Source organism: Schistocerca nitens, chromosome 4, assembly GCF_023898315.1.
Source record: "Schistocerca nitens isolate TAMUIC-IGC-003100 chromosome 4, iqSchNite1.1, whole genome shotgun sequence".
NCBI classification, from domain to species: Eukaryota; Metazoa; Arthropoda; class Insecta; order Orthoptera; family Acrididae; genus Schistocerca; species Schistocerca nitens.
The window spans coordinates 603,003,735-603,024,665 of NC_064617.1; the positions used below are offsets into that span (position 1 = coordinate 603,003,735).

Genomic DNA, 20,931 nt, shown 5'->3' on the forward strand with positions numbered 1-20,931 from the left:
AACCACCAAAGGCACAGCGAGCAAAGCAGTCAAAGAAAAAGGCTCCCAAGAATCCTGAAATTGCGGTGGCACCTGTCCCACCGCAACCTTCTCCCTCTGCGTCCGAAGATGAGGTGGGGATTCTGGCATCCGCTGAGGACCTGGATCTCGCCAGTCCCTCGGATGCAATGGATGGCTGTAGTACAGGTGGTGATTCAGTAGCAGCAGGGGCCCCGGAGGCGTAATCTGCCTCCCCAGTCCATTCACGCCTTTCCCATCCATGACCAATACCATCCTCCAGTGGAACTGCAGCGGTTTCTTCCACCATCTAGCTGAGCTCCGCCAACTTATCAGCCTTCACCCTTTCTTCTGCATTGCTCTCCAGGAAACTTGGTTTCCAGCAATGCGAACCCCCGCCCTCCGTGGCTATCGGGGTTATTATAAGAACCGAGCAGCTTATGAAAGGGTGTCTGGTGGCGTCTGCATATATGTCCTTCACACTCTGCACAGCGAGTCTGTCCCTCTCCAGACGCCTTTAGAGGCTGTCGCTGTACGCGTGTGGACGCCACAGGCTGTTACCGTCTGCAGTCTTTACATTCCACCGGATGGTGATGTCTCGCAGCGTGTCCTGGCTGCACTGGTCGCCCAATTGCCGCCACCTTTCTTGCTATTGGGCGACTTCAACGCCCATAACCCTCTGTGGGTTGGGTCAGTGGCAACAGGTCGAGGCGCCATCGTTGAGAATTTATTGTCGCAGCTCGATCTCTCGCTGTTAAATGATGGTGCCTTCACACACTTCAGTGTAGCGCATGGCACCTACTCCGCCATTGACCTTTCAATCTGTAGCCATAGCCTCTTACCGTCTGTCCAATGGAGTGTGCATGACGACCTGTGTGGTAGTGACCACTTTCCGATCTTTTTGTCACTACCACAGCACCACTCTTCTGGGCGCCCTAGCAGATGGGCTATGAATAAGGCTGACTGGGACTTGTTCTCCTCCACTGCCGCTTTTGAGCCTCTCTCTACTGATGACATTGATGCGGTGGTTCAATCGGTCACCACCGGCATCGTTACTGCCGCCGAATCTGCCATTCCCCGTTCTTCTGGGTCCCCTCGGCGGAAGGCTGTGCCTTGGTGGTCGCCTGCGATCGCTGAAGCGATTAAAGATCACCGGCGGGCGCTCCAGCGTCACAAGCGACATCCCTCCATAGACCACCTTATCGCCTTCAAACGGCTGCGTGCGCGGGCCCGCCTCCTTATCCGCCAAGGCAAGACGGAGTGCTGGGAGCGGTATGTGTCCACCATTGGCCTCCATGTCACTCCATCGCAGGTGTGGGCCAAGATTCGACGCGTCTACGGCTATCGGCCACCTGCCAGCATCCCTGCGCTCTCACTGAATGGAGCAGTTTGTACTGACTCCGACGTCATTGCAAATCGCCTAGCAGAGCGTTTTGCTATGAGTTCCGCTTCTGCGAATTACCCCCAGGCCTTCCGCTCCATTAAAGAGCGGATGGAACGTCGGAGCCTTTCGTTTCGCACCAACCACCTAGAATCTTACAATGCTCCATTTAGTGAGTGGGAATTTCGCAGTGCCCTAGCTGCTTGCCCTGATACCGCTCCTGGGCCAGATGGCATCCACTGTCAGATGCTGAAACACCTTTCAGTGGACTGCCAGCGGCGCCTTCTCGATCTTTACAACCGTCTTTGGGTCGAGGGGGAGTTTCCGTCGCAATGGCGGGAAGGCATTGTCATCCCCGATTTGAAACCTGGAAAGAACCCTCTGGAGGTGGACAGCTACCGTCCCATTAGCCTCACCAACGTTCTTTGCAAGTTGCTTGAACGGATGGTGAGCCAGTGCTTGAATTGGGTACTGGAGTCTCGGGGCCTTCTGGCTCCGTCTCAGGGTGGGTTCCGTAAAGGCCGTTCCACCGCCGACAATCTGGTGAGCCTGGAGTCGGCCATCCGTACTGCCTTTGCCCGCCGTCAGCACCTGGTCGCTGTCTTTTTCGACATGCGGAAGGCGTACGATACGACATGGCGTCATCACATCCTTTCTACGCTTCATGGATGGGGTCTTCGTGGTCCTCTGCCGATTTGTATCCGCAATTTTCTGTCGTGTCGTACCTTCCGCGTGCAAGTCGCGGCCTCGTATAGTTCCTCCCACGTCCAGGAGAACGGTGTGCCACAGGGTTCTGTTTTAAGTGTCTGTCTGTTTTTAATAGCCATTAACGGGCTTGCTGCGGCCGTGGGAAATTCTGTCTCTGCTTCCCTGTATGCTGACGACTTCTGCCTTTACTACAGCTCTACTGGCATTGCAGCTGTTGAACGTCAGCTACAGGGCGCTATCCGTAAGGCGCAGTCTTGGGCTGTAGCGCATGGATTTCAGTTTTCGGCAGCCAAGACCCGCGTTATGCATTTCTGCCGGCGCCGAACAGTCCATCCTGAGCCGCGGCTTTATCTTGCCGACGAACTCCTTGCTGTGGTGGAGACCCACAGGTTTTTGGGGGTGGTTTTCGATGCCCAGTTGACTTGGCTGCCTCATCTCCGGCAGCTCAAACAGGCGTGTTGGCGGCATCTCAATGCACTGCGATGTTTGAGCCACACCCGCTGGGGCGCCGACCGCTCTACCCTGTTACGGCTCTACCAGGCGTTAATCCAGTCCCGCCTGGATTATGGGAGCCTGGCTTATGGCTCAGCATCCCCATCTGCTTTACGGGTGCTGGACCCAATTCTCCACAGCGGGATACGCCTTGCCACTGGTGCTTTCCGCACCAGCCCTGTGGACAGCGTCCTAGTGGAGGCAGGTGTACCTCCACTGCGGTTCCGACGCCAACGTTTGCTGGCCGCTTATGCTACCCATGTTCTAAGCTCGCCCGGGCATCCTAACTATCGTCTCCTGTTCCCGCAGTCAGTCGTCCATCTGCCAGAACGTCGGCCCCGGTCAGGTTGTCCGATCGCCGTACGTGTCAAGGAGCTTCTCTCCGGGCTTGGACTTGTCCCTGTTCCACCTCCTTTCCGGGCGCCTCTGCGTACACCCCCGTGGTGTGTTCCTCGCCCTTGCCTTCGGCTCGACTTGGCACAGGGCTCGAAGGATTCAGTCCCTCCAGAGGCCTTCCGCCGCCGCTTTTATTCCATCCTGGCCACGTATCAGGGCTCTGGAATTGTTTACACCGACGGTTCGATGGTTGCTGGTCGTGTCGGGTATGCGCTAACTCTAGGGGACCATTCCGAACAACGTTCCTTGCCGGATGGCTGCAGCGTTTCCACTGCTGAGCTGGTCACCATCTTTCGTGCCCTAGAGTATATCCGCTCCTGCTCAGGTGAGTCCTTCGTTATCTGTAGCGATTCCCTGAGCGGTTTACGAGCTCTCGACCAGTTTTTTCCTCGTTCCCGTCTGGTGATGGCTATCCATGAGTCCCTGCATACTCTTGCGCGTTGCGGCCGCTCTGCGGTCTTCGTGTGGACCCCAGGCCATGTTGGGATCCCCGGCAACGAGAATGTTGACCGGCTGGCGAAAGAGGCGACTGGTGCACCATCTCTGGACGTTGGCCTCCCGGAGACAGATTTGCGAGCGTTCCTACGCCGCAAAATTCTGGACCTTTGGGACACTGAATGGCGCGCCCTGCCTTCACGCAACAAACTTCGGGCCATCAAGGGGGCTACCGGTGTGTGGCGCTCCTCCTTGCGGGTCTCTCGCAAGGAGTCTGTTGTCCTCTGCCGGCTGCGCATTGGTCACACTCGGCTGACACACGGCCACTTATTGCGCCGTGAGGACCCGCCTCTGTGTCGCTGTGGCTCCGTTTTATCTGTGGTGCACATTTTATTGGAGTGTCCGCTTTTAGCTGTGCTCAGGCAGACGTTCGCACTGCCTGACACTCTCCCTGCCCTTTTACTAGATGACTCTGCCATGGTGGACTTAGTTTTGCGTTTTATTCGGGCAGGGGGTTTTTATAGTTTAATCTGAGTGTTTGTATTTTTTTTAGCGTTGATTCTGGCTTCTAGCCTCTGATTTTAAACTGAGTTTTTAATGTGTTCTTGGTGGTTGGCTTTTCCTCTTTTTTTCTCTATGGTCGGCCAACCACCGTCACACTCTGTGTGTTTTACTTTGTTTTGTCTGGTCTCTGTCGGAGTCTTTCTCGTCCTGTGTCGTCTGACGTCTTTCCTGCTGTTCGTTTTTTGTTCTCTTTGGGCGGTTTTAATTTTTTGGAGAAAGGGACCGATGACCATCGCAGTCTGGTCCCTTTAAATCCCACAAACCAACCAACCATTATTTGAGTATCCAATTAGCAGTATCCTACATGCATTGTAAGGGTCAAAGTAAAACAGTTGTGACTGTAAACCTAATTCGAAAAGGTTCTTGAGCTCCTTATATGTCATCACATAACACAGAATTTGAAATGACTTTAACTCCTGGAAATTGCTTTAAATATCAGTATAGTTTCTCACAGACAAAACTTTTGTTCAGTGCGGTATGTCACTATCAAGCCAACAGAAAAGATTTAGAAGTAGCATCTGAAGCACCGAAATTTGCAAATCAGTAACTGACTAGTTGGAGACACATTAAACCCAGTTTGCACCAGAAAGTGCACAAGCAGTTGAGCATCATTGACAGATTGTTCTCTCTGGCGTAAATGATAGGCAAGCAAACAGCATTCGATCTAGTTCAATTTGCATTCACTGGTTCTTGCTCATCTTATGCTGGTCGTTCATCTTTCAGCAAACCATCAGTAGAATTTAGCATGTTCTCTGCTTCAGCGGTCATAGCATTGAGAGCATTTTCTGCAAATTTCTTTTGTTATTTAACATGAGTTGGGTGATTTAGGAAATTATTAAAAGAGGATGTAATGTTGTTAAAGAATATAGAAAGCATAGATGCATGTCAGACCCAAAGGGGCCCACAGGCCAAAATTCCAGGAGAAAGATACACACTTGGTAGAAAATTGGCGAAACACTCAAAAGTCCAGCTGGGTCTGTGAAAGAAATGCTTCAGTTAGGTGGGGTGTAGATACACAAGCTTTTGTATCCTTTTTATTTTTATTAAAAAGGAATACTACAAAAAATGTCCTTGATAATAAAAAAAATACGAATAGGTACTAATAGTATGCTGATTGAAGTAAAATAAAAAATATGGAAAAGACCTGATCAGTCTTCTGCTTTAAATTCAAGGTCATTGTAATTACATCACAGATGTATAAATCTTATTTTTTGGTGCTTTTAATATTTTTCATGTTATAACCAAACTTCTAAAAATAATTGTAACTTGTATCATGTTATCTCTTCTCCAAAAACTATAGCAATAGCCTATTGACAGGTCATATATAATTTTACTTTCCATTAATAAAATGTAAATAACTTTCTCTTTGTTAATAGAATCCTTGAGTTTATTGTATATGCCAGTGCAGACATCAGGAACTATCTGAGATATACCTGTTACTGAAATGGGAAATGATTATTAACTTAACCATTTCACCTGCTGAGAACCAGGCATTTTTTGGGTTATGTTGCTTTTCAGTATTTAGCACCCTGCTTTTAAAATCATCCCTACCCCTTACCACCTGCACCCTCTCCTATCCCTCTCCAATGCAATGAGAAGCCAGTGAAAACCATCAACCAACATACATGCAAGGTTTTGGAATAATGCTAAGGCTACTATTACACTATCAAATTTCTTTGACGAAGTTGCTTTGTCAAATATATTTGACATAGTGTAATAGAGAACCTTTCTCAAATTTATTTGATCATATCTAGTGCGTTACCTGCGATTTGATCAAAGAAAGTGATAGTCTTCCGTTAACTCCAAGTGGTTAGCATGTATAAACATGCTGTAAAACCATTGTGTATGTGGAGTAGAGAACCAAATTCAAAATGTGAAGGTCATATTTCAAAGTGTATTATGACGTTATAAATATGAAAAGACATAATCTGGGATGAAATAAAATATATTTCCTTTTTTGGACTTGGAGATGGAAATCCGCTCTCTTTCTTCAAAGTGAATTTGAATAGTCTGCACTGACAGATTTGTATAGGAAACCAAAACCAGGAAATATTCAAGTTAAGGTCATTGTCACCACTGGTGTTTATTTTTCATTGAAAAGGGAGTTAGAGAACTGTAGTTGTATGCCAAGACCAGAAAATTAGCACAGATGGTAATTGATGATGCAGCAGTGGTAGCTGAAACTGAGTATTAATTGAGTTTTGTGCTAAATGTAATGGAATATGTGCTGACTGTAGGTTAAGAGATGCAGAAGAGTGTACCATGGCCGCCTATATTAGAAAACTAAATGTTACAACATTTAGGTACACACAAGACACAGAAGCAAGAACAAAGCCAAAAGGTCTTTTATAAGAATAAATAGCAAGTAATGTCCAAGAAAATAAAAATTGTGCCTAGTTTTGAATGTATTACAGTGAACTGAAATCCATAAAGAAATTTGCGAAACGAACTATAATCGGCATAAAGCATCAGAAAGCACCGTATGGCTATAATTAAAGTGCAGCTACTCACAATGTTCCAGTGTGGACTGTAATTGTTGCATGACAGCAAAATATGGCAGATATTGTAATATGTTACTGTGGACCCGATTTATGCTGGAAAAAAGACTGGTGCTGTGAATGCAAGGAAGACATACAGGAAAGTTTCCATATGTAATTGATAAGGAATGATGTGGGCAAAAAAGGCATAATGTTGACTTTTATGTTTGTCACTTCCACAATTTGTTCAATATGAGCACCGGACACATTGACAAGATGTTGTGTTCATCAAACAATGTGATCAACAGTTACTCGCAGCAGTTCCAGTGCAATCTGAGCAATATTTTCCTGTATACTGTTCTTCAGATCAGGTAGAGACTGAAAAGTCCCTGGTAAATTAGCTCTTTTAGATACTCACAGAACCAAAAGACCTATGGACTCAGATCGGGCGATATTGCAGGTCATGCAAGTGGAGAGCATCCGGAGGTAACATTTTCGTGGAAGCAGATCTGCATTAAGCAGATCTGCCACTGGAAGAATAACATGAGATCTTCCTCCATACTGCATGAAAACAATGGTTTCCACACAGTTATGCTATTCCAAATCAGGACTCACATTCTGTAAAAGGAGGTATCGATAATGTGCAAATTTTCACGGTACACACCCTCTGGGTGTATTCTCTTCAAAGAAGAACGGATCAAGACTGAAGGTGCTTGTGAATCCGCATCACATAGTCACGTACTGCGAGTGCAGCAGCTCTTCAAGCAGAACATGCGGTTCAACAGTACCCCAAATTCCACAGTTCTCTGTATTCACAGCATTCTCTAGTGTAAAATGTGCCTCACCAACCCATAGAAAATTATCCAGGCACAAGTCATCAACTTCGATGTGTGTCAGAAACTGAAGAGCAGATGCAGAATGTCGCTGTGGATCATGAGGTTTCAGTTGCTGTACTGTGTGGATCTTGTGCGGGTACCAGTGTAAAATAGACTGCAAAACTTTCTGTACTGTTGACCATGGAATAGACAATTCTTTTGACACTGCACAAGTACTAGACTACCCGAGAGATGTGCTACTTGGTCAGTTACAGCTACCCCAACAGTAATGTCCACGATGATAGGACACCTTCCTTACTTAGTTTTTCAAATTTCATTATAATCTTCTTTAAATCATATTATATGAATGCATGGTGTCTGTTTCTTCGAAAGAACAGACTCTACGCAGACCCTGTGGCTGTGAAACACTGTATGTAAATGGAAGGAGGATCACTGCCATCAGATGCAGTGGGACATTAAGCGGAATCGGCAGCGTCAAACAAAAATGTGTACCAGATCGTGATTCGAACCTGGGATCTCCTACTTACTAGGCAGGTGTGGTAACCATTGCAGTCCGCAGCTCGTGGTCGTGTGGTAGCGTTCTCGCTTCCCGTGCCCGGGTTCGATTCCCGGCGGGGTCAGGGATTTTCTCTGCCTCGTGATGACTGGGTGTTGTGTAATGTCCTTAGGTTAGTTAGGTTTAAGTAGTTCTAAGTCCTAGGGGACTGATGACCGTAGATGTTAAGTCCCATAGTGCTCAGAGCCATTTAACCATTGCACCTTTTGGGACACAGCGTTATTGTAACTGCGTGGAATGTCTCGGTATGCCTCATGGCCGATCCACACTTTCACTGAGCACCACTTATCCGCAGCCTCTATCCATCATACTCACGTTCACTAATCAGAGGTCCCTACAGGAGGTCAGACATCTTTCATGCATTTGCACTGAATAAAGTGGATTCATTGTCCAGCCAGCTTATCAATTATATGTATGCGTGATGTCTGGTGCTTCAAAAGAACAGACACCATGCAGATCCAGCAGCTGAGAAAAATTATATCTAAATGGAAGAAGGATCATTGCCGTCAGCTGCAGCGTGACATTAAGCGGAATCAGCAGCATGAAGCAAAAATGTGTACCGGACTGGGATTCGAACCTGGAATCTTCTACTTACTAGGCAGGTGTGGCAACCAATGTGTCATCTTCGACAGAGCGATATTGCAACTGCACAAACTATCGTGGTATGCCTCTCGGCCAATCCAAACTCCCACCGAATGCCATCTGCCCCACAGTCCCTGTCCATGGATCGGCTGTGAGGCATACTGAGATAGTCCATGCAATGGCGATAATGCTGTGTCCCGGATGGAGCAGGGGTTACTGCACCTGCCTAGTAAGTAGACGATCCCCGGTACGAATCCCAGTCCAGTACACAATTTCGCTCAACGCAACTGATTCCACTTAGTGTCTCACTGCAGCTGAAAGCAGTGGTCCTCCTTACATTTATATATAGTGTTTCTTTCAGAGGAACAGACATCATTCATTCATGTAATTGATAAACCTGCCTGGGCAATGGATACACTTTCTTCAGTGTGCATGCATAAAAGACATCGACCTCCAGTGGGAATCTCTGGGTAGCAAACAGGAGTATAATGGACAGGGACTGCGGGCAGGTGGCAGTGTGAATTGGCCATGAGACTTATGGAGATAGTACATGCATTTGCAATAACGCTGTGTCCGGATGGCGCAGTGGTTACTGCACCTGCCTAGTAAGTAGGAGATCCTGGGTTCGAATCCTGGTCTGGTTCACAGTTTTGCTTGGCGCCACTGATTCTGCTCAATTTTTCCTGCAGCTGACAGCAGTGATCCTTTTTCCACTTACATAGACTTCTTTACATCATCTAGCGACATCATGCCTCTCCTCAGACCTTTCAGTCAGTAATACACTCACAATGCAGCACTGTAATTGCTGCTGTCCATAAAGAGTTTCACTAATGGCACACAGTCTCTTTTCTCAATAGCTGTGCTGTTCACTGACATTAGGGCTTGTCAAATTACAGCGTGCTTGTCATACTATCATACAAACAGTGTACTGTGCAAGATTTGCGTTTGGTCGCCACAGTTGGAATGAATTTGTTTTCAAGCAAAAATTGATTCCACATTAACACATCAGTATATCTACCAAGTGTCACTGCCATACGATAATTACAGCCCACATTAGACCTCTGTGAGTAGCTCAACTTTAATTCTGATCACCTGGTACTGGGTGAGCATGCGGGTATACTCATAACCAATTCCTTTTGAACTTCAATCAGGTTACAATTCATTTCTCATGTTAAAGGATTGATGATACTGTTACGACTTTGCTACTGAGAACTGTATACACGACATTGCCAAATAGCTCAGTTGCTTAAAAGTTGAGAAATTAATAGTAGTGGATGTTGGACATAAAGATACAAAAGATACTGGGAATATAAATATAGATGTGAAATAGTTAGAGATGGTGGAAACAGGTGATGGATAAGATTGTAGAGGAGAAGATTAAAACGAAAGAACAAAACTACAGAAACTACCAGATATGCTGGAGGAAGCAGTGAATAAATAAAGAAATGGATTGATGACGGGTTGAAAGATACGGCACAGTCCACAGTGGACCATGGCAGTAATGAGGAGTCAAAATGGGTTGGCAGGAGAAATGAAAAGAAAAAAAAAGATTTTTTTTTATTTCTAGTAAGTTCTATAAATTTTCGAATTAATGACTTGAGAATATATCTTTTTTTTTTATTTCTAGTAAGTTATATAAATTTTCGAATTAATGACTTGAGAATATATCTTAATATGTAGCACTGTATATGTGAATTATAAATGTGTTTTGATTGTCTATTTTGTTCAGTAGTACTGTGTGTCATAAACACTTTCTTGGGAGATGTAGATGTAAAAGTTGATTTGTTAATCACTTGTCAGTGATCTACAGCCTTTTACTTTTGTATTGTAATATACACCAGTAAATTGGTATTTAAAAGTAAATAGTATGGAGGAGACACATGACACATTGGACATAGGTTCAGTCTTTGGTTTTATTGGAAAATGAAAGCACCACCAAAACTTTTATTGAGATTCCTTTCATTAGTTAATCTTTCACCACCGTCATGTCTATATGATTGATTCCATGGATGATTTTAATGTAGGAAGTTAGTTGTAAGCCTACAATAATAACAAAATATTCATCTTTAATTATAGTCAAACAGAAAATTGATGTTGAGAGAACCAAATTGAATAACGAATTTGGTTAACACTTTTAAGTGCCATGTATTTCTCAAAGTGTCGAGTAGAAATTTCATGGCACAGCATCATATATGTTGAGTTCTTTTTTGTCATTCTAAATCACAGAAATGAAAATCTATAAACCTGCTACAAATTTTATCCAGCATATTTGATGTGCAAACTGTTTCTGTATGGTATTTTTGTCCTTGTTTGTTACTGATTAGAGTCTTGCTTCATACTTTATTTTTGACATATCCATCACTTAACTAATAATAGGACATATGTTGACACTACGTGTTTCGGACTCTAGTCCAACCTTGACAAATTCACCCTCATTCGAATTATTTTTCATGATCATTGGAATTACACACCTTCCAGATGTAAATATATCATAAAATATGTTTAAGATTAGAACAGTCGGTACTTTGTGTGAACAATCAAAAGAAGCAGAGGACTGTGATCTCTGAAGCTTCCTTCGTGTTCACAACCCAGAGATTCTAAAACTTTTGACTTGGTTTGGGTAGGGGGTGGGGTTAGGGGTCTGAGAAGTTCACATTTAGATCACGATTGAAACTTTATTGAAACTTTTTGTCGGAATTTTGCATCTCCAACCAAAAAGATCAGTCATATTACAGTCAGCAGCAAAGGAAAAAGGAATTTTGTAGGATGTATTCTAGGAATCTAAATTGTAAAGAGTTAAACTCTTTGAAATACATTGAACCAGATAATTTAAGGAAAAGTGATGATGTTCAATATAAGTAACATACGTGTTGTTTAAGAACATATAATTGATATGAGAAATGGCAGTATGACAGTCATTTCATCGAAGAAATGTAAAGTATGAAAAAACTCATGTAATTAAATCTTGTTCACTACTGATAGATGTGTCAGAAAAAAGTTAAAACTGTTTTCTAACTGCATAAACACAAAAAAAGTGCCCACGTTAAACAAAAGAAGTGACAAGACAGTATTACGAACTGACCAAACAAAGTAGTCGCCACCAGCTAGTCTTAAAGGGACAAAATGTTCTGGGCAGTCTAGATATTGTTGTTCACTGCAGCATTCCTGATATAAATTGCTGTTTTTCAGAAAGTTTTGTTTTTAGTTTCTGAGTATCAACCAATCGATAGGCGATAAAATATTGCATCTCACCAAGGATCTTATCATTTACCTGACTCTACATTATTTAACACCAGATACCTACATCTTAATCTGTACTCTACAAGCCATCTTACAGTGTGTGGCAGAGAGTGGTTTGTGTAGCACTATCACTCCCCCTTTCCTTTTACAGTCGCAAATGTTTTGCGGAACATTCCATGAAGGAAAACAAAATGGATTGTAGAATATCATTGAAATATTGAAATACTGCAGTGCTATAAGGGTGCTGCGAACGACAACCGAAGGGGTCCTGACGTGTAAAGAAATGTCACTCCAGACTGTCACTCCTGGTTGTCAGGCCCTGTATTTGGTAACAAAAAAAAAAAAATGGTTCAAATGGCTCTGAGCACTATGGGACTTAACTTCTAAGGTCATCAGTCCCCTAGAACTTAGAACTACTTAAACCTAACTAACCTAAGGGCATCACACACATCCATGCCCGAGGTAGGATTCGAACCTGCGACCGTAGTGGTAGCGCAGTTCCAGACTGTAGTGCCTAGAACTGCTCGGCTACCACGGCCGGCATTTGGTAACAGTCAGGTTGGTATCCCACTGCTGTCCTCAGCGTCTCCAGACATGTCTTCACTGGTCATGGGGCTCATTTCTAACAGGGGAAACTCCCCAGCACACCCTCCTCAGATTTAGTGGTAAGATTGCCCAGTGGATAGCCCATCAAAAACTGGACACAAATAAAGCATGAAAACAGGAAGAAGGAGTACTGAATTGTGAAAAACGATCCAAGAACAAGAAGTGCTATAAAGAGCAGCCTGAAACAGCATAGTCATCATGGGTAAGGTTTCATGGTGTTGGACTAAGCGGGCAAGCTGTTTTCAAAACTCCCTTGTGTCATTATTATTATTATTATTATTATTATTATTATCATCATTTTCTTTTTCCCCCCCCCCTCCCCAGAACATTATGAACTGTCCACCTGCTCATTGAAATGTTTGTTCTTTTTCTGTAGTCTTGGCAGTTGTCATATTATAGAGTGGTTATGGAATATGAGTCATGGTATTCTGTTACAAGTAAATGTGATGAATAGTCAGAGCAGGTGATATACCACATAGGATGTCTCACAGAACTGAAAACAACAAGTAAATGGGTGTGAACTATGTTACAACAAAAAATTCGAGTCAAGGCTTCCAAAACAGAACACAACTTCAAAACCATTGAAAACGTGTTTTGGCAGAGCACATAGAATTTGAGTGATTGTGAAACTGTTGCATCCATTTGTTGCAGATTATGTGACAAACTATTATGTTTCCATCATTTCCTTGGAAGTAATCAAATTCACACCCACACAAACACCAATATCGGGCAAGGAGGCATATCTCATTCTCTTACCAGTCGTACAAATTAAGTTCATGAATGAGAGATTCCTGTCATATGACACACATATTGTCATTAATGCCCTGTATATCACACAAGACACTGGAGGATTCAGTTGACTTGTCACCTTGACATCAAACATTTGAGGTTTCCATTCAAAAGCCACTTCCTTTCGGCTGCTAATGGAGTTGTACAGAATCATCTTTCATTATAGCTCCCTATCTTATACCTCGCTGGTGTAAACGTGTATTACGCCATGACGTAGACACAATTTTGAATAAAGTGGGGGAAAAAGTAGGCACAAGGGAGGTTTGAACATGGCTCACCTCTTTGGCAGTCCATCACCGTAACCACTTAACTACAATGCCATTTCTCTTCCCAGCTGCTCTATTTTCCATTTCTTGTTCTTGGATCGTTCAGTGTTTCTATTTTGCTTTTTTTCCTGTTTTTGTGCTTGATCGGTGTTCAGTTTTTGACTGGCAGTCCACTGGGCCCTCTTACCACTAAATTTGAGGGGGCTGCAGTGGGGAGATTCTCTTGTAAGCAGGACTCATCACTGAAGACAATTTTACTCCAGTCAATGAGATTCCAGGCCAAAGACGTGTCTGGAGACGCCTCGGACAGCATTTGGTTATCAGCCTGACTGTCGCCCACCATATGGTCCAATAACCAGCAGTAATGATCTTGGGTGCCATTTATTTTCATAGTAGAACCACTCTGGTTATCATCCACAGCTGTCCTTACAGCACAGCGGTACGTGATGATACTCCACGCTCTGCTTTACTGACCGTGGCAAGCCATGCTGGGCTTACCTTTCAGATCGCCAGATCTATACCCATTGCGGAACATTTGGAGTATTATGGGCAGAGCCCTCCAATCATTTCAGGATTTTGTTGTTGTAACGTGCTGATTGGACAGAATCTGGCACAATATCCACCAGGAAGACATCCAACAACTGTGTCAATTAATGTCAAGCCGAATAACTGCTTGCATAAGGGCTTAAGGTGGACCAGTGCATTATTGAGTTATTCAATTTGTGAAACTCTTTCTCCTTACTAAATCATCCAATTTTTCTGAAATAGTAATCATTTGTTTGTCTGTAGATGCGCATTTCTGTCCCATTCTGATAATTGTGACACAGTATATCATTTTCTTTTTTCACTTTAGAACGTATTTGTTGACTCTTCTATGAATGTACAACCTTGGAACTTTACCAATAAACTGCACCTTAATGCAGAATGCCTCTCTTGCAGTGTCTGCCACTAGAGTTGCTTGCTGAATGATCATGTACTTCTTTGGGTTATTTCTACTTCTTCTATAAAGCCTACAGATCCCATACTGATGAACAGTACTAAAGTATTGGTTGAATTAGGGTTTTTTAAGCTGCCTCTGCTGTTGACGGACTAGATAAAGTTCCTGAGGACTCTTCCGATGAATCTACACTATGTGATCAAAACTATCCGGACACCCCCAAAAGCGTTTTTTATATTAGGTGAATTGTGCTGCCACCTGCCAGGTAAGTAACCTAAGTAGTCATTAGACATCATGAGAGAGCAGAAAGGGGACGCTCCGCGGAATTCACGGACTTCAAATGTGGTCAGGTGATTGTGTGTCACTTGTGTCATACGTCTGTACGCAAGATTTCCACACTCCTAAACATCCCTAAACCCACTGTTTCTGATGTGATACTGAAGTGGAAACACGAAGGGACCTCGTCTGTTGACTGACAGAGACTGCCGCCAGTTGAAGAGAGTCGTAATGTGTAATAGGCAGACATCTATCCAGACCATCACATAGGAATTCCAAACTGCATCAGGATCCACTGCACGTACTATGACAGTTAGGCGGGAGGCGAGGAAACTTGGATTTCATATTTCATGGTCGAGCAGCTGTTCATAAGCCACACATCATGCCAGTAAATGCCAGACGATGCCTTGCTTGTTGTAAGGAGCGTAAACATCGGATGACTGAACAGTGGAAAAACATTGTGTGGAGTGATGAATCACAGTAAACAATGTGGCGATCCAATGGCAGTGTGTGGGTATGGCGAATGCCCGGTGAACGTCATCTGCCAGCATGTGCAGTGCCAACGTAAAAATCGGAGACGGTGGTGTCATGGCGTGGTCATGTTTTTCATGGAGGGGAGTTGCATCCCTTGTTGTTTTGTTTGGCACCATCACAGCACAGGCCTACATTGACGTTTTAAGCACCTTCTTGCTTCCCACTGTGGGAGAGCAATTCAGTGATGGCGACTCCACCTTTCAACACGATCAAGCACCTGTTCATAATGCACGGCCTGTGGCGAGATGGTTACATGGCAGTAACACCCCTATAATGGAGTGGCCTGCACAGAGTCCTGAGCTGAATCCACTTGTACACCTTTGGGATGTTTTGGAATGCTGACTTCGTGCCAGGCCTCACCGACCGACATCGGTACTTCTCCTCAGTGCAGCACTCCATGAATAATGGGCTGCCATTCCCCAAAAAACCTTCCAACACCTGATTGGACGTATGCCTGTGAGAGTGGAAGCTGTCATCAAGGCTAAGGGTGGGCCAACACCATATTGAATTCCAGCATTACCAATGGAGGGTGCCTTGAGCTTGTAAGTCATTTTCAGTCAGGTGTCCAAATACTTTTGATCACATAGTGTAACTGGCATCTGCCTTTCCTGTGTAGTTCTATATGGTCATTCCACTTTAAACCACTTTGTATGCATACTCAGATATTTTATGGAGGTAACACCTTCTCGTTATTGTTTCGCAGTTATGTAATCGTTTAATAATAGGTGTTTCCATCTAAGTATACACAATTAATTACATTTGTCTATATTGGAGAGTCAGTTGTCACACACTGCACCAAGTGTTGATCCTCTGTAGGTCTTCCTGCATTTTGTTACAATTTTCTAGCAATCCGACTTACCTGTGTACAACAGTGTCATTAGTGAAAGGTCCCACGAACTTCTTGTATTGTGTCCTGTCATTTATGTATATTGTGAAAAGTTATTGGCCTATAATACTTCCTTGGGGTACAACTAAAGTTAAGTTTTACATGTGAAGACTTCTCTCTGCTGAGAGTGACGTGCTGTGTTCTGTTGCTAGAAACTGTTCGATCCAGTCATGCAGTTGGTCTGATATTCCATACACATGTATTTTATCCTTTAGGTGGCAGTGTGGAACTGTATTGAAGAAATACAGCATCTATCTGGACACCGTTATCTACTGATTTCTAGGTCACATGGATGAACAGAGTGAGCTGGGTTTCCATTATCATTGTTTTCGGAACCTATGTTGATTGCCACAGAGGAGATATTCAGTTTCCAGAAATGTGAGCATAATAGATGTTCCAAAGTTCTACAACAGACCTATTTTAGATGTACGCTATAGTTTTGTGCGTCTGTGCAACAAACCTTTTACAAAACAGGAATGATTTGTATATGTGGTGTTTGTTCTTTCGGACATAGAAACCATTTTGATCCTACAGCCACTGCGAATGAAGACAGAAAGAAATTAAAGGCATTAGCTGCAAGTGGACACTGCTTTATATCAGAGCTAAGTCGAACTGGGTTTTGAACCCGGGTGTCCTGCTTACTAGGCATATGTACTGACCGGTGCACCATGTGGACACAATGGTCACCACAACCGCACGGACTTTCCTAACATGCTTCCTCTCAAACACAAATTCTCAACTTATACCACACACTAGTGATGTAATGGACCTGCTCATTAGCCTCATTGCTCACGGCATCTTGTCGATTCCGTAAGTGTTCGAGGTTGGTGTGCATCTGCTCTGTCTGGGTGGTGTAGTGGTCAGCGCATCTGTCCAGTAAGCAAGAGACCTGGGTTTGAATCCTGGACCAGGACAAATTTTCACCTTCCCCCAATGATATAAATGAATTCCACTGGCAGCTATTGTCTTTAATTCTTTTGTGTCAGGAATGACTTGGGCTCTTTTCCAATCATCAGGGACACTTAACTCTGCCAGAGACATACAGTACACAGCTGCTAGAAAGGGGCAAGTTGTTCTGTAGATTCGATGTAAAATCATGCCGGTAGCCATTGTGTTTAGTGTTCTTTCCTCTGTTGAAGGATTATGCTTTTTTTCTGTCGTATGTGACATTTAAATGAGGCACTTCCTCTGCGAAACAATTTTGGAGGAAAAAAATTAAGTATTTAGGCTTTTTCTGTGGCATCCTCCATTTCAGTCCATTATGGTCACAGAGTGTCTGGTCAGAGGGCTTCAATCTCTTTACTGATTTAACATAAGACCAACACTTAGCATTTTTTGTTAAGTTAATAAATAGAATTTTACTTTTGAACTTGTTGAACAATTCACACACAGCCCTCCTTTTTCTAATTTTGGCTTTGTTTCATTTTTGTCTGTCTGTCTAAATTTAAATTTGCAGTGAAACTGTCTTTGTTTTCAGCAAGATTCTAACATGACTGCAAAACCATGGCAGTCTTCTCCATCCCTCACTACTTTGCTCTACTCATACCTGTTAAGTGTATTGTTCAGTGCTCTTAGAACTTGTCATTGATACTCAACATTGCTAGCGTTGCAAAAGAAATTTTCATGCTGACCACTCAGGTAATCTGAAATCTGTTCTTGTCACACTTGCTAAGGAGAAAGGTCTTCCTACCTTTGTTTGTATTCACATTTACATCCTTATCCATCAATGCTGCAACAGCCTTATGATCATTTGTTCCCTGTTGTATGTTAACGGAGTCAGAAAGTTTGGGTCTGTTTGTCACCAGCAGAACTAAGAATTTACCTTCACAAGTTGGGTACTTGATAAACTGCTCATGGTAATTTTCAGATAAGGCATTTAGAATAGTTTCACTAGATTCTCTGTCCTGACTGTCTGCCCTAATCACTTGAGTCTCCCAGTCAACAACTGATAAGTTGAAATCTCTCAATAAATACAACAGTATGACCAGGAAATTTACAAAACATTTTCCAAATTTCTCCTCAGCTGCTCTGCCACTACCGCTTCTGAGGCAAGGAGTCTATAAAAGCGTCTGATGACCTGGTTTGATCTGTCTTTTAACACTTGTCTTCACCCAAATTATTTATACTAATCTCACTAGATATTATTGTATTTTTATGACTATAAACATGCCTCCACCAGTAGCACCAGTAGCATTCAACCTATCTTTCCGACATATGTTCCAATCAGAGTTTAGAATTTCATTGCTATTAACGTCTGGTTTTGGCCAACTTTCTGTCCCCCATACTATGTGGGCATGTTAGTAATTCTGGGACTTTTCAGTAGATGCTCTTCCAGTTAACTAATACAATATTTACATTTTCTTTCTCCAAGCTGTTAAGCTGGAATCACAAAGCATTTTATTGGGTTTGTGGAGGGATTTCTCTATTCTAGACAACCCTCATGTGCACACCACACTTTTTCACTACCCTATTATCCACTTCCTGTGTGTAGTGCATGCCTGATGACACATTTAGGAAATGGGAGGGGCTGTCTTGTAAAATTCTACACCTGATATCTATATCTACACTGTCCTTTATTGTATTGAATATTAAGATTGTTCATAGTAGCTCATTGTGCATGCTTTTGTTTGGAATTGTGGCGCTAATGGGTTATGTTTTGTAAATGTATATGGTGATTGGCTTCATTGAGTCTTTTCATCCATTTTCTTTTGAGAACTGAGCACATGAGCTTTTGCTTTGTGTTAATGGGCCTTCATTTTCCTCCTCATCTTGTAAAGATACTTTATTCATTTATCAAGAACTGCTATGTAGTTTGATCAGCAAATGTGTTGTTTTGAGACTTCAGATTTTTATGTTATTATCAAATATTTTGTTTATAACAATTGCAAGCAAAACCAACAGTGAGCAGTGATATGAGTTAATTTTATTTTTTATTTCAGGACGAGGTTATTTGAGAATTTAAGGATGTTACCACATGCTCCAGGTGTACAGGTGCAGGGTAAGCAGAAAATATATTTCAGGTTAATTTCATGGCGTAAGATGTTTCTTTTCCTGCTCTTGTTTCGCTGTGTTAAGATTGAAAAAGCAAGTATGTGATGTGAAGAGTCGAAGGCAAAGAGCTGGGATATGAAATTGACAGCTAAAGATTATATTTATTAATCTGAGAAAAAGATACTTAAAAAGAAATGTTTATTATGGAGTACTGATGACCATTCACTCACAGTAAACAACAATTTTCTTTGTTGTACTTGTAAGTCTCATTATTGTCATCGTCCAAGTAGAACAACACTGACAAAACGGGGAACCTATGCTTGACTCCAGTAACATATGGGCATATATTGTTTGAAATAATGGACATACAATTTACGAATGCCTTAATTTGCAGTGATGACGTTAAAAATGTGTGCACTGGAAATTTGCACTCATAGTTTCCAGAGGTCTAACTTTTAGGTTGTAATTTTTGGACAGAAAGGCATCACACAACAGAAATTTGAGACCTATCTTCTGACTGATACATATGTGAACTGTAATTGCTAAAAATTTTCCAGTTTCAGTGAGTGTTACTCTGTCACTTTCATAGTGTACAATAAAAGACAGTGCATTATTATCCCCTAACTTTGGCATATAGTTAACATTCCTGCTTTCTTCTTCTGCTTCATTAAGACCCTTCAGGATCACATGTGGCTTGTTTTGCATGCCTTCTTTCTTCCCAATACCTCTTCATTCTCTCAGCTCTTCTCTTCCTTTCTTCTTCTGTTAAGACAACTTTGACTTTGGCGTCCGGCCACCTGTGATCATCCACCGACCCTTTATAATTCTCCCTGTCCTGTACTACTGCCTGCAGATTCCTTTGTTTTACTCCTACAGCCTTCCAGTCATCTCTGACTTCCTTCACCCAGTTGTTTCCTGTATGACATGTAGCATTCTATATCATCTTAGTCAACCTCTCATCTATCCTCATGATGTGCCCAAAAAATTGTAACCTCCTCTTCCATTTCTCGCTCAATATGGGTTCAATATTTACATACAGTTCCTGTTGTGTTACGTGTATCCAGATATCCCCATGTTTTTTGGTGCCCCATATGTGTCTCAAAATTTTCCGCTCCTTGTTCTCTAACTGTATACAAGCTCATTTGCTGAGTGTGATTGTATCTGATGCATACAGAGCAGCATTTCTTACAGTTGCTTTGTAATGTCACAATTTGGCATTCCGTGACAGATTTTTCTTGCCATATGTTATATTCAATGCATACCAAAGCTTCTGCAAAAGCTGTGCCCTGTCTACTGTGCTACTGTTTCCCTGTACGCCACCATTTATTTTCTCCCACAAATAACGAAAACTGTTAGCTTTCTCAACCACTTGGCCATCTATCTTCCAGTCAGACTCAGTGTTTAGTGTCTTGGTCTTCTTATGTGCAATCTCCAGTCCAACCTTTTTCTGGTTTTTCAGCTAGATTTTTTAGTGCTGTATTCACCTCTTCTTCTGTCTCATTTAAAAGTGCCATGTCATCTGCGAATGCCAGGCAGTCCACTGTTGCATTATGTTTAACCATGTACCCTATTTATACACCTGCCTCACTATTTCGTCCAAAACCAGGTTAAATAAAATTGGTGACAGCCTATCCCCTTGTCAGACTCCTGTTTTTATTTCGAAGCCTGATCCTGGCAGTAGTGTCGTTTAATGTTTCCTTTATTATTGCTTGTGTTGTAGCAACCAGTCCTCTATCTTCTAGCACATCAAGCAGAGTGCTTCTGTCAGCTGAATCGTAGGCCTTTTGGAAGTCCATAAATGTCACTATTATCTTTTATCCTTTCCTGTGTCTGTGTTCTGTTATCCTTTTTATTGCGAATATCTGTTCTGTACAGTTCGTTCTTTTTTTAAAGCCACTCTGGTGCTCTCGTATTGTTGTCCCCAGTTGTTCTTCAGCTCTGCTCAGCAAGATTCTCTACAAAACCTTGTACCTTTTGTTTAA

General features: G+C 42.8%; 1 protein-coding gene across 3 annotated transcripts in view; it reads left to right on the plus strand.

Moving 5' to 3' along the window:
- LOC126251347 (histone deacetylase HDAC1) overlaps window positions 1–20,931 on the plus strand; it is a 181,403-nt gene that overhangs the window by 116,144 nt on the left and 44,328 nt on the right. For all 3 annotated transcript variants that reach the window (XM_049951717.1, XM_049951718.1, XM_049951719.1), the window contains exon 7: window positions 18,898–18,956. In XM_049951717.1, coding sequence (XP_049807674.1) covers window positions 18,898–18,956 — 59 coding nt within the window. The remainder of the gene's footprint in view (window positions 1–18,897; window positions 18,957–20,931) is intronic.